Source organism: Cornus florida, unplaced genomic scaffold (genome assembly GCF_030987335.1).
Source record: "Cornus florida cultivar Cherokee Brave unplaced genomic scaffold, ASM3098733v1 CherokeeBrave_3.0.0_Hap2_Chr08, whole genome shotgun sequence".
NCBI classification, from domain to species: Eukaryota; Viridiplantae; Streptophyta; class Magnoliopsida; order Cornales; family Cornaceae; genus Cornus; species Cornus florida.
The window spans coordinates 10,190,340-10,205,253 of record NW_026775578.1 but is presented as its reverse complement, the minus strand read 5'-3'; the positions used below and the strand labels follow the sequence as shown (position 1 = coordinate 10,205,253).

Genomic DNA, 14,914 nt, shown 5'->3' with positions numbered 1-14,914 from the left:
GGACATATTTGACTTTGTACCTCATTTACAGCGTGAGCAATAATTGTGTGTATATATATATATATATATATATATATATATATATATATATATATTAGTTTGATCCTGAAATGCCGCCATTTCATGTCTCTTTTACTCGGAGCTTTCTTGTGATTTCACTTGAGTTTGGCTCTTCTGCCAATCAAGACTTGTGAATTGATATAATGGGGCCTCTACATATGATATGAATCTATGATACAAAAGGGTTCAAAAGACAATGTCATTTTGCAACAATAAATATGATGTCATTTTGTTAAACAATCATCACAAGAAGGCAAGCATAGGAGGTCCACAAACATATAGTAATTGCATGTGACAACAAGTTGGTTAGTTTTTTTTTTTTTTTTTTTTTTCATCTGTTTTTCTTGCAAATAAAATAACATGTTAGATTTGTTTGTAAATACCACGTTGATTTATATATTTTTAAGGGGTGTTAGTTAAGTTTGGTCATTGATGTGTTGATGTTAAATGTGTGGTTATAAGTCTCTGGATGATGTTTTTGTCTGTAGATATCGTATGGCGTTTGGTTTGTTTTCTTGTCAGGTAAAAAAAAAAAAAAAATTTGTCTCTCTCATAAAATGACACCAATTAGGGAATTAACTAAAGCAATTAATTTTTATATTTGATTAATTATTTATTAGGCTTCTGTTGGATTCTGGAAGGCACCAATCCAGAGTAGTTACAACAATATTTGAAGCCATGGCAGAGAACCTCAACATGTGTCTGAAACATTCGGGTTCTTTTCTCTCACCGGCCACCGGACTGGCACGAGTCTACCGGTATCCATGTTGCCCTGAGACTAACCGAGCATGGGGCATGGACACCCACACTGACAGCTCAGTGATTTCCATATTAAACCAAGACAAAGTAGGAGGACTTCAATTTCTCAAGGACGATAAGTGGCTCGATGTACAGCCCATTCCCAACACCCTAGTCATCAATCTTGGAGATATAATGCAGGTCTGTATTTTCGTATCATCCTCATCTACACACAGACACACACACACACACACACACACCCAGTCACACACACACACATATGTATATAGAAATGTATACGTCTTGTTAAACATCTCCAAAAACTAATTTTTTTATGGGACATTCCTTGCCGTCCTTGGGCCTGTGGGATCCACCATTGCAGGACTTGTAATAGTGGATCCCATAGAGTAAATTTGGAAGGTGAATTGCATTGCTTTTTTTGTGATGGACTGAGATCATATATTTTTTAATAATTTGATAGACGTCTGAGATTATATGCAGTTATTTTTGTTGTTTTGATTTTGTTAATGAATGAATTAGGCAATGAGTGATGATAAGTACAAGAGTGTGAAGCATAGGGTGAAGGTGAACAAGCATGAGGACAGAATATCAATAGTCTACTTCGTGTTCCCTGCGGATGACTTTGTGATTCGAAGCTCAAAATACAAGCCATTTACAAATGCTGATTTTCGAGCACAAACACAACAAGACTTGAGGACCGTCGGGTTTAAGGTTGGGCTCGACAGATTCAAACTCACTCAGGCCTGTTCACTTCTATTGGGTTTGGCCCTCTTGTGTTTTTTTTTTTTTTTTTTTTTTTTTTAAATCCGAAAGAAAAGTCAGACTTTTGTTGTATAACTTTTGTTAATATTGTACTTTATTTGGTAAATTAGTTGTGTGCGTGCGTGCGTGCGTGTTTTTTTTTTTTTTTTTTTTTTTTTTTTAAAGCTACTACCATATATTTTTAACTCCCGGTAATGATAATTCGGACTCTCTGAATACTCGCATTCAATTTTGACCAAAAAAAAAAAAAAAACACACACACACACACATTCAAATCAGACTCTCAAAACACTTTTAGGTTTTCTTAGTTGGTCGGAGATATAATATATACACACATTAGAGGTTATAGGTATGTCTGTCAAGTCTGTGTTTGCACACACATGGTTATGTTTCTTACAATGAGTGACATCTATGTTATCCATCCATTATGATTCTATGATAAAAGGAATTTGTGGCCTAATTGTATTTCATGTATCTCTTAAAGTGAATAATGATGTTCGAGTCTTTAACAAAATAAAGTCACTAATTGTGAATAATGATGTTCCAGTCTTTAACAAAATAAAGTCTCTAATTGTATTTCATGTATCTCTTAAAGTGAATAATGATGTTCGAGTCTCTAACAAAACAAAGTCTCTAATTGTATTTTGTAAAGTGGATAATGAAGTTCGAGTCAAACAGAATAAATTTGTAAAGTGAATGTGTGTTTGTTACCGAATGAAAATAATATATAAAATTTTATGGCCCCAAGAAGTTCAATATATATATATATGTACACACACACTAAGAAATTCAAATTTTGATTTTTTTATTTATTAATTATATATATATTTTTTTTTAATTCTCTTGTTTAATCCAGCATTGTCTGCTGTTTAGTAAAAGTCATACAACCTTGTAATTATTTTGTTAAGCGTTGACTACTTGGTGAAATTTTAAATAAGGAAAATGCTATACTCGACTAATTTAGATTTGTGATTTTATATGGAATTATGTAGTTCAGCTTATTTGTCTGCTTAGTGTATTTTAAAAGTTTTTTTTATATATATATATATAGTAAAGAGAAAAAATAGCAAAATTTATCATTATAGAATTTAAACCCTAAATAATTCAATAATTTGAATTTGAGTTTGCTTATATATCTTCTTGGTTGATCTTTTCTATTAAATTTTTAAATAATTAAAATTATAAACTATAATTTTTTATTATGAATTAGTTATCTCTTTCTAATAAATAAGAACATTAATTTACATAATTTACTTGAAGCTTTTTATAATTATATTTTAGTTCAATATTTTCGGTTAAATTTTAAAGAGATACTTATAATATATATATATAATTGAGAAAGTGAAGAAGAGAATGAAAAATATTAGTAAAGAAACGCAAATTATAAAAAAAAAAAAAAAAAAATCAGTGTGATTTTTCGTTTGTACCTTTTCCTTCAATTTGTTTAGTTTATTAAAGTAGGAAATACAAATGTATAAACTAATAAAGTGTAATATGCATTAAACTAAAATAAAATAAAATAAAAAAATCATGTTTTTTTTTAGTTATCCCACGTTAGATTCAAAGATGTGTAACACTGCTCAATAAATAATCATGTTAACATATTGATGAAATTAATTGTCATTTTTCACAGATTTGTAATAACTTTTGTCTATAATGCTTTTTTGTTTAGTTTATTTTTTAATGTTTACATTTTAGTAAGCAAAGTTTCCTAAAGTATTTTTATTAAATAACCAAAAAAAAAAAAAAAAGTAACCATGCTTTCTTTTATTACTTTTCTTAGTTAAATTAACTTTTATTTCTTTGACTTTATAATTTTATATTTAAAAAGTTAAAAGTAAAATTGTAAGCTTACTTGTATTAATTATCTTTTAAGTAATAATAGTATATATGATTCAAAGTTCAAAACACACATGACTCACAAGGGATCTTTATCTGATTAATGTTATTATCAAAGAAATCAAAATCCTCTCTCGGATATATATTTTGTTCTGTATTGTTTCATTATCCAACTTCATAACATTTGGGTTTTGCTTGTTTTCACGTAAAATATTTTTATTTTTAAGTAATATATATTTTTTATTTTTATTTTTTCGGTACTTGACAAAGATCTGGATTGAGGTAGAAGTTAAGTCAATCAGACGGAACGTGTAAAATAATTTATCAAAAATTAATGAAAAATTATTTTTGTTAAGTTTTAATAACAAATATGATAATCAAATATCAAAAAATAAAAAATATATATTTTACATCCAAACAAACAGAATATTATTTTAAAATTTTATAACTTTAAATAGTAAATTTCATAGCATTTATTAGTAAGTTTAAATTGGTGAAATTTCACCTTTAAAATGATAGAATTTTAAAAAAAATGTGATAAGATTGCAATGTAAAGTATTGCGGGAAAAAGTGTCCCGAATAAAATTAACATGCGCCTTTGAAGAACAACTCCCAAACATGTACTATGTTACCAATTATTGATTTCACGATATAAATAGGGCTGCAAACGGCGAACTACTCGGGCTCGGCTCGAACTCAGTTCATTTATGAACCAAGCTTAAGCCAAATTTTGAGACTCGATTCATAAACGAGCCGAGCCTGAATATTAGTGGGCTCGGCTCGTTTGTTTATGAACCGTTCACGAACTGAGCTCGATAAGGCGTTCGCGAACTGAGCTCGATAAGGCGTTCGCGAACATACTCAATTATAATATTATATATATATATATATATATATATATATACACGTATATACATATCCAATTATAATATACTCCCTCCGTCCCTTTTTTGTTGTGAACTGTGACTCACAACAAAAAAGGGACGGATGGAATATATATACATACATATCCAATTATAATATACTCCCTCCATCCCTTTTTTGTTGTGAACTATGACTCACAACAAAAAAGGGACGGAGGGAGTATAATTTTATGTTATGAAGGCTTAGTCCACAGGCCATTAAATTTTTTAGTTATGTTTTAGACCCAATTTTATTATTTATTCATTTTAAAACAAAAAACCAAGCCCATCTGTACAATCAAACAAAAGGCCATTAAATTTTTTAATTATGTTTTAGACCCAATTTTATCATGTATTCATTTTAATTAAAACAAAAACCAAGCCCATTTGTATAATCAAACACAAGTCCATCTGTACAATCAAACCCAAACCCATGTCTTATGTCTAACCCTAATCATCTTTCCTTTTTCTAAAATTATCAGTAGCCCAAGCAGCAGCGGCAATACACTCAACAATTTGCTTTCAGTCATAAAATCTTACTTCTCTCTCTTTCTCTTCTTATATTTGATTTTTATGTATTAATTGTCTTTCATCCAAACTGATTTTTAGTATAAATTTTGGGGTTTATTATTAATCTATGCATCTCTGAACTTCTTCTATCAAAATCAACTCTGGTAAGTTTAATTTTCGATTAAATTTATCACTTTCTTTCTCTTTTTCTCTCAAACTTCTCTCTTTTTATTGCTGCAAATCTATTTCTCTCATTTTATTTTATTTTTTATATCGGTTAGATGCGAAATACAAAAAAAAAATAAAATAAAATAAGTAGTTAAATACCTCGAGCGCGGCTCGAGGCTCATTGAATAAAGCCGAGCTGAGCTTGAACCAAAATTTCTCGGCTCGGCTCAAGCTTAAGCCCAGCTTGAGCATTCTATCACTTGAATCGAGCCAAGCTCGAGCACACCATGGCTCGGCTCGATTGCAGCCCTAGATATAAATGTGAGGATCTTAGATAAACGGCTGGAAAGGTGCCAAGATTAACGACTAATGAAAAGAGTTATTAGTGTTATTAGGGGTGCACACTAGTTTGGTACGATTCTTGAACAAACTGGAACCATTCTTAACAGTTCCTACTATAAATATAGAGCATAATGTGAGATATTAGTTGTCGAATTGGCATATTTTGGTTTCAAAATATGTCTCAATGAGTTGTAGTTTTTGTTTAATTTTGTGAATTTTGATGTAGGAAGTGGAACAACACCGGTAGTCAATATGGCATTCAATTTTGATTCAGTTGGGAACATAGAAATATGGCGTTCAATTTTGATTCAGTTGGGGAACATAGAAAAAGTATATTGGTAAGGACACGTTATTTTTACCATTGGTGAGTTTTGGTGCCACACCAGAACCGGTCGCACTTCACACAACTAGTTACGTTCATTGTTTTTCAAACAATGTTTCTGAATAAAATTTCACTGGCGTAGCGGAACCTGTTACACACATGTTTTTAAAATACCTTTTTGAAATGGTAACTCATTGCCACTACAAAACCGGATGATTCAAGTGGAACCGGTTGCATTAGTTGTTTCCTAAGTTGTTGAATTTTACACTGGTCTTGCGGAAACGGTTGTGGCGAACGGAATAGGGCTGATCACAGATCGGATTGGTTCGGTTTGGGGTAAAGTTCAATCCAATCTGATTCTCATGGATTGGTGAAATTTGAAACCGAACCGATCCGTGAAGATCTTCAATCCGAATCAAACCGATCCGTGAAATAACAGATCGGATTTGTTTAGTTTACAAGGATTGGGATTTTCAAACAGCCCAATATGATTACACTTTATTGCCATTAAAATCTCAAATTAGTAATTAAACTTGTAATGACACTTTGGTGACCTAGGTTAACTTAAAGTCTTAAATAATGAATTAAAAAAAATAGAAATATGGTAAGTATATATATAGTTATATATATAATATATTAATATATAATTAAGGTAACGGATCGGATCGGTTTTTCCAGGGACCGCGAATAGCGGATTGCTATTTTTCTAAACCATCACTGAACCACAAGATCTAAAAATCGAACCGAACCACACGGATTGGATTGGTTCATACCGGATTGACAAATTATTTGCTCACCCCTATAACAGAACCGTTAAGTTGTTCTGAAACCAATCTAGATTTGTAATTCTAGTCCAACTTGGTTTCCTTTTTTATAAGTTTTTGCGAGATGTTTTGCACAAATTTTACTTGATTTCCAAGTATTTTTAGGTCTTCCTAACATCTATATAATATCTTTTTACTCCTAAATTTTTATAGCTTTTCAAAGAAAAATTTCACATAATTTAGAGAGCTTTTCAGTTTTTATTCAAAAAATTAAATCTGATTTTGTCTTTGAGAGCACGCACAATAATGTTTCAAGGTGATGTTCTCTATCTGATCGGAGTTCAAGCATATTGAAGATTTAGTCAATTTTGTTCAGAAAAATAGGGTTTCTATTTGTCTTCAACAAATTCAGAATTTGAAGAAAATGAGGAATCGATCGAACTACAAAGAGGTCAGAGTATTTGTGTAGTGTTCGTGATCTACCAGCAACCCTTCTACAAGGATTGAAGAGTAAGTCTGGAGTTTGCAGCAATCAAATGGGGGCCCACAAGATAGGGACTTGCGAGAATAAACTTGGGATGTTCAACAACTACTAATTCTTGATAGAGCGAATTGAATGTGAGCTTTGTTGTATTTGCTTCATTGGATTTTTTCCGATTAAGGTTTCCACGCACAAAAATTCGATGTCATCTCTCAAACTTTATTTACTTTTTTTGCACTTTATATTTGTTTTGTGGATTTGCTTTTAGTTTTATTTCAATAAAATTAAAATAAAAAAGATAAGAAAAATGAGCAAGGAAAACCTTTTCACCCATCTAGATTATTTTTAATACAAAATTTCACATCCACTCCGCAGAGCACACATGAGAGAACATGCATTTATTATATATATATGTGTCTATATTACAATTTTGATGGAGAGATTTTACATGAATATTCTTTTAATAGGATTGCTGCAACATATATCAATGTATTTTGAAAATTTTACAGCCAAAAGTATATATATTAGTAATTATATAATTAAAAAATAATATATATAATTATTAGTTCGATTTTGGTTCTAGAGTCTCGAACTAAAATTAAATTGAAAATTGACAGTTCCAAAATTTTAGAATCGGAACCAAAACACCTGTTCAATCCGGTTCGATCCATTCTCTGACTGTACCGAATTTTTATGCGCCCATGAGTGTCATAACCTGTAATCTAAGTAGCCTTGGACACTAACATAATAACACTAACATAAACTCGACTAATAATTATTAGTACATTATAAGTATCATTGCATTAATTATATATGCATGGAATTGCCAACATATATATATATATATATATATATATATATATATATATATTATATATGCATGGAATTGCCAACATATATATATATATATATATATATATATATATATATATATACACACACGGAGTATATGTTTTCAATCCTTCTTTCTATTACATATTTACGTGTCATTTTATCTATTACAGTATTTTTAACTATTTTTAATAACTTTGTTCCATGTTAATTTTAGTTATTCTTTTTGTTTATTACCATTTATGGTTGATTGCGGCGTCTCTAGATCTGGATGCAAATAATCTAAGTCTATTTTCTACACTTTTTTCAATAATAAATTCATAATTTGTATATTCATTAAGTAAGAGAGTTAAAAACTTTAATTAATTTATAATCTTTAGTACTAAATTTACATAAATTATAAGATGAAACTTTTTGAATATAAAAAGTATGAAATTTATTATATTAAAGGACAATATATTATTACTATCTTGCCATATAACCATAATTATATTTTTTGTTATTATATGCTGTGTGTAATAGGTTGGATAAGTACATGTTTAACTTAGATTAGAATCATGCTTTTGACTGTAACTGTACGCCCACAAATGCCAGCTTGTTCAATACAATGCAAGTGCACGTTTTTATCCTACAATCGCCCTTACAAAATCGATTCTTTCCGAATATTCGTATATTTTAGTAATTTCAGATTTTTTTGTTTGGAAGGTTATATGTTATTAATTTGTTAAACCCCATATATGGGTATATAAGGTTACATTTTATGAATGACTATGAGTGAGAAAGACTTACCAAAAACAACAGATGACAAAGGAAGAGGCGTTTTGTTGTTAAACCCATCTCGACTCTGTTACTTGCTCCCAATCCGGTTACCCATACTTTCACAAAACTCAAAACCCTCCAATGGCGGCCGAGATTGACAACTCGCCAAAGAAAAAAAAGGATGATCACCCAAATCTTGTCGCTGATCAAAAAGTTGAAGTAATGTCGCCTTATTTGAGTTTTTTCTTCTTTTTTTTCGTGTTAAAATATTGAAGAAAATCGTTATTTTCGCGTCCCAAAATGAAAATAGAGCCCTCTTTGCGGGTTGCGTTTTTTGGTTGTAATTTTGGAGTTTGTGCCTTTTGAGTTCCGTTTAATTTTGTTTCCCTTTATTTCTTTGTTTACAATAATTTCAGTCTTTATTGGCTTTCTTTTCTTGCCTTTCAATAGATTGTGAAGTTTCCAAGATTGTTTTTTCTGTGATTTTACTTGCATTGGCCTTGTAAAGTCTCTGTTTTTATCATTTCCTAAAGTCTATTTTTGGTTTATTCATATTTCTGTATGCAGTGATTAATATGGGATTATATAGATTTAGTAATTTTTGGGTTTTAATAAATCTTTCTTTTTCTTTAATAGTTGTAGTGTACATGCACATAGAGTTATGGGTTTGATTTTTATTTACTTTGGGTATATATAGATTTTACTGAGTATGTAAGGTTATGGGTTTGATTAATGCTTTATTTTTTATAAGATTTTGGGTTTTAGCCAATCTTTCTTTTTCTTTAATAGTAGTGTACATGGAAATAGAGTTATGGGTTTGATATTTCTTTACTATGGGATTATATAGATTTTACTGTATAATTAAGGTGGTGGGTTTGATTAATGCTTTCTTTTTTATGATGTGTAGAGTTCAGGTAATGTTTGTTTGTGTTTTATTGTAAGGCAAAAAAACGTATGGGTTGTATGGGTATTGTGTTATAGCTATTCTTTAGTTTGTGTTTTAAGGATTCTCCCATAAAACGTGTGATTTTTACTATGGGATTATATAGATTTTACTCTGTAATTGAGGTTGTGGATTTGATTAATGTATTCTTTTTTATGATGTATAGAGTTCAGGTAATGCTTGTTTGTTGTTTGTGTTTTAAGGATTTTCCTATAAAACGTGTGAAATTTGTGCAGGTAAGGAGTGTTGAAATTTGTGCCACCTCCGCTTCGTTTTGAGAAATGCTGTCTTCATTATGGACAGTGTGTTGATGTGTATTACGAGGAGGCTTGGTGGGAAGGTGTGATTTTAGACCACGAAGATGGTTGTGAGAACCGGCAGATTTTCTTTCCAGATATTGGTGATGCAATGACGTTTAAAATTGAGATGTTACGGATTACTCAGGATTAAGATGATTATACTGGAGATTTGAAGCCTAGTGGGAATTGGTTATTACTTGAGGTGCTTGAAGATATCCAAAAAGAGTGGCCCCTTCAAGTTTCTACAAGGCAAATTTGGTATGATATGCGGGGAAATAAAGGTTTTATTAAGCTTAAGGAATGGACTTCTTTCACGAGAAATATCTGGAAAGATTTGGTGACTCAAGTTATTATTGATAATTTAAATCTAACTCACCAATTTTTACTTAAATTGGACTCTTCAGAAGACCTAGTAGAGGAATTCCAGCAGGCATTGGAATTATCTGAACCTGCTTGTGATGTTATACCGAATCCTCAAGCAGATTTTGGTAACTCTCTTGCTGTTGTAACACTTGAAAATGATGGCTCAGTGACCAAAATGCAGCCTAGTGATCTACATAATGCAAACGTTCCACCTGTTAAAGGTGACATTGATCGGAATGGTTTGGCATCAATTATTGAGGATTGTAGTCTGGATGTGAATCCCTTGATGAACTCAAAAATGCCCCGCCTTAAAGAAACGTTATATTCACCCCCTCCTGGTTTTTCTCTTTTATCTTTCAATCCAGATGAATATTCGGGGATCAGCTCCAATACCAACAGTGAGGGATTCTCTCGTACCAATTCTAAAACACCAAAAGGATGCTCACATCTCCTACGCGAAAAAGCTGTTATATGTGGCTACCTGCAGGAGATGACTTGGTTGCCGGAACAGAATATTGCCCAGATACAGTTGCTGAATACAATCTTTTATCTAATTCTAATCTAAGGCCTTCAACTGCTTTAATACTAAGAGTTAGGAAACATCTTGCATATCTGGGCTGGAAAATTAAGTTTAGGAGAGAGAAAGGAATACAGAGACTACGTTACACCTCACCTGATGGGAAATGTCACTATTCACTGCGCAAGCTGTGCCAGGAGTTGAGAGAATCTTCATTGGAGGTTGTCTCTCTAAATTCTCACAATGACAAGGGAATTTCTTTTGCTGCAACCAATCGTCCTTCCTCATCTATGCTTGCTGAACAGCTGTTGTTGAAGGGAGAATCTATTGTGCATTCTACTTCCTATGTACCTATTATTGAATCTGATTCTTGCCCTCAAGCAGTAATGGACTATTATTGTTCACTTGCATTCAAGGATAAGAATCATCACCACAGACTGCGGAAAGGTGCACCTAAAGAGTTGCAATTCTATGCAAAGAAGCACCTTGCATCTGATGGGTGGTCCATCTGGTACGGTAGGAAGAGAACCAAAATGGAATTGCGGTACAAATCACCAAGTGGGAGGATTTACTATTCTCTTCTAACAGCCCGCAAAGCCTGTATAAATGAAAGAGGTTTCTCAGATTTTGGTGCTTCTACCTGTAGACCAAGGCAAAATATAAATGCCAATGAGGAAACTGAGGCCCAGTTAGCTGGTGAATCTTCTGCATTAATTGATATTGAGTTTCGTGGAGATTTGGTACCACTGAATGTGTCGTCTGAAAAGTGGTCAAGGGATTGTTCTGGGATATCATTTTCAAGGAAACTTAGTAAATTAAAAGCCCGAGGACTTAGAAAACTTCGAAAAAATAGAGAGAATGGCAACCTGCATTTTCCATCTAACTTGCTTGAAATGATCGATCAAAATGTTGGCTCTCCAAAGCCGAAGAAAGGAAAGAAATCTAAGTTTTTGATCAAATTAAGAGATGACGGTAATGTTGATTGTCCAATTCGTGTGCTGCGATCTAGAAAAAGAGCCCGGCAGCCGGTGGTTTCTTCCAACAGCCCTCGAACTGTATTGTCTTGGTTAATAGATAACAATGTGGTGTTGCCTAGGGCAAAAGTACATTACCATAGCAGAAATGATCATTCTCCAATGGCAGAAGGGCGAATAACTCGTCATGGGATCAATTGCAATTGTTGCCAAAAAGTTCTCTCTCTTAAGAAATTTGAAGCTCATGCTGGCAGCACTAATCAACGACCATCTGCCAATATTTTTTTAGAGGATGGAAGGTCTTTGTTAGAATGTCAGATGCAATTGAAACGTGAAAATTGTAAAAAAAAAAGCTTTGTGATAGAACCTAATGTGAAAAGGGGTAAGCAGCATCAGAGCACAAATGACTACATATGTTCTGTTTGTCACGATGGGGGTGAACTAATTTTATGTGATCAATGTCCATCATCATTCCATGCAGATTGTCTTGGTTTGAAGGTTAGAGGCTTTGATTCTTGCGTTGAATTGGTTTTTTATTTTCTTTTCAAAGAATAAATATGAATTATTATTTTGAGTTTTGATGTTGGACTATATTTTGTTGTTTAATTAGGATGTACCAGATGGCGACTGGTTCTGCCCATCATGCTGTTGTGGAATTTGTGGCCAAAGCAGATTCAACAGAGACACTGAACTGTTTCTGGACAATAGTGTTCTCAATTGTGCTCAGTGCGAGCATCAGTGTGCGTTAACTATATACTTCCTGTACATGTGTTATATCACGCAAAAATGTGTAAAATATAATCTACACCTGTGCAACTTCACCCATATTGAATACATTTCTGATTAATTAATCAATTTGATGCAGATCATGTTGGATGCTTAAGAAAAAGAGGTCTCATAAAGCTGGAGAGATACTCTAAAGGAAATTGCTTTTGCAATAGAAAATGTGAACAGGTATTTCAAACCTCTCCTTTTCTGGATAGAAGTCTGGTTTAATACTCTCAAAATGTATTTCAATATGTCTTTTTCAGAAGAACCACTTTCTTTATCTTCATGCAATTAAAAAATTAGAACCATGTGAATAACCTTTTCTACATTTGCTTCAGCTATAGTTGATTTGATCAATACGGACGATAATTTTGCTAAATTTGATAATGCTAAGCTTTTGGATTGAAAGAAATGGTAGAATTCATGGTTCCACTCCTAGAGAACCATGTATGGTTGCTAAATTTATTGTTTGGGAAGTTTTGGATGTCTTGGGGTATGCCTCCATGATGTCATCTGATAGGGGAGTTTGTTTTATGTATCTTAGTGCAACAAGGGTTTAGCCTTGTGTTTATTTTATCCCTATTCTGTAGGGCTATGCTTCTTGTTGTGAGGGTCTGCTCTCACTTTTTTTTTTTTCCCTACCATATTGTTTTATCTATAATTTTGTTTTTCTTCATTTAGGGAAAAAAAGAGAGATAATTCTAAGCTTTTTCTTTCATTTTCTGTTCTGTCATGTCTCTCTCTATTTTTTCCCCGGTTTCCTACAAAAATGAGTAGCCAGTCTAAGTTTGCAGTCTCCAGCTATTTATGTAAAGGAAGAAGAGTAGAAACTAATCTAGTTTATAATATTTGTTACCAGACTTACCATGATCATATGCATATATATATATATATATATAGATATTGTGTTTTTTTTTTTTTTTTTTTTCAGGTAAAAGGGTTTGAATTTTGAAGTCGAGCTGATGGTTGCTCTTTCACTAACGACTCTGGCTTTTGTACATTATCTTTGAATTTCACTACTCTAGTTTTGTGGAAGTACCTTAGGTTTCGGTCGGATATTTAAATGAAAGAAGCAAAGGATGAAATGTTAGTAATGGGGTTTTGACCTCTTTGAGGAGAGTTCAGTTGCAACTGGGAAATAATCATTCAAGTAATCTTTCAGTCTGTAGCCACCATAAGTCTTCAAACACACAACTTATAAAGATGTCAAGACTTTGCGAAGAAACTCTGTTAGTATATCTTTTTTGTAGAAGGTGTCAATCCTTATATTACAATGATCCAGCATAGCCTCTTTTTAGCATCTTTCATTGGAAAAGTAAATGTTTAGTGTTTCTAAAGGTGCAAATATTATTATTTATTTATTTTAGGGCTATTGTAAGCTTTCAGTCCATTGCAATTGCATGTTTTCAATTTTATATGCCAGTTATTATGTGATTTTAATTTTAATATTATGTTAGACGCATAGGAAACAAAGTTCTCCGTTTGGTCTGTGAGATTTAAGAGGTTAAGATCATAAAATGATGGTTGTGATGGAGTACACGTGCTATTGTCTGATGGTGCATCGACATTTTTAATCTTTAGTGAATTACATTGTAATAAAACTCAAGTTTAGAAAGCATACGTGGAAATGTGCTTACTTGATTGTGATTGTTAGTAATATATAAATTTGTAAATGCATGAGAAACATCAGTATATTGTGATTGGTGGATTTCATTTTATTGATATAACCTCTTGAACATGACACTATATGTATGTTTTGAAGCTCTCCTGTCATTTTGCAGATATTTTTGGGCCTCAGCAAGCTTTTGGGAAAACCAGTTCCAGTGGGTGAAGATGATTTAACTTGGACTCTTTTGAAATACACGAAATGTGACAGTGATCATGATGCCTCTGACAATGAGGCCTTGACAGAGACTTACAGCAAGCTCAATGTTGCTCTTTGTGTGATGCATGAGGTTTTTAAGCCCATTAAGGAATCTCACACAAGGAGAGATCTCGTTGAAGATATCATCTTCAGTAGATGGTGAGATAATCTCATTTCCAAATTCAGTTCTCTTCACTTTCTTTTTTTTTTGCGTTTTATGTCTGTGTGTATTTGTGTGTGTGTAGGGAACATGACATTGTTTATATTATTACTCGATGAACCACACACACACACACACACACACATATTTTGTTCGACTGTTGAACTAGAAAGTTATTCTATATTTTCTGATTTCCGTTTCATACCTGTGCTATTGATATTCCACCTATATCTTGTGTTTAAGTTATTTGTGCTTGTGGTTCCATAGATATTCTTTCTGTTCTGATATATCTTTTTTGAGTGGTATTTGACTGCATTGATGTTACTAACAGGAGTTGATTGCTTACTGCATGTTTTTTCTTAGCTGAACTCAGAATTTTTCTTCTTTATTTTTCCTTTTTATTAATTGAAAAAAGTAGAACAAAACGTATGTTGTTTGCTCATTAGTAGAGAGATATGATATTCCACCTATATCTTGGGTTTTTTTTTTTTTCCTGGGCTATTGCCTGTAATTTCTATATTTTAATC

General features: G+C 32.3%; 1 protein-coding gene and 1 pseudogene across 1 annotated transcript; both read left to right on the top strand.

Moving 5' to 3' along the window:
• The first annotated feature begins 209 nt into the window (after positions 1-209).
• Positions 210-1,667, top strand: LOC132268395 (gibberellin 2-beta-dioxygenase 8-like). The gene is made up of 2 exons (XM_059769248.1): positions 210-999; positions 1,339-1,667. The coding sequence occupies exons 1-2, from the start codon at positions 739-741 to the stop codon at positions 1,621-1,623; spliced, it is 546 nt and encodes a 181-aa protein (XP_059625231.1). The 5' UTR covers positions 210-738; the 3' UTR covers positions 1,624-1,667.
• A 6,973-nt stretch (positions 1,668-8,640) lies between these two features.
• On the top strand, positions 8,641-14,435 carry LOC132269704 (uncharacterized; annotated as a pseudogene).
• Positions 14,436-14,914: the final 479 nt, after the last annotated feature.

Excerpts from the sequence above, each read along its gene's own strand:
- LOC132268395 (XM_059769248.1), top strand. The coding sequence starts at position 739 with ATGGCAGAGAACCTCAACATGTGTCTGAAACATTCGGGTTCTTTTCTC. Across the intron at positions 1,000-1,338 it reads ATCTTGGAGATATAATGCAG|GCAATGAGTGATGATAAGTA; the intron begins GTCTGTATTTTC and ends TGAATGAATTAG.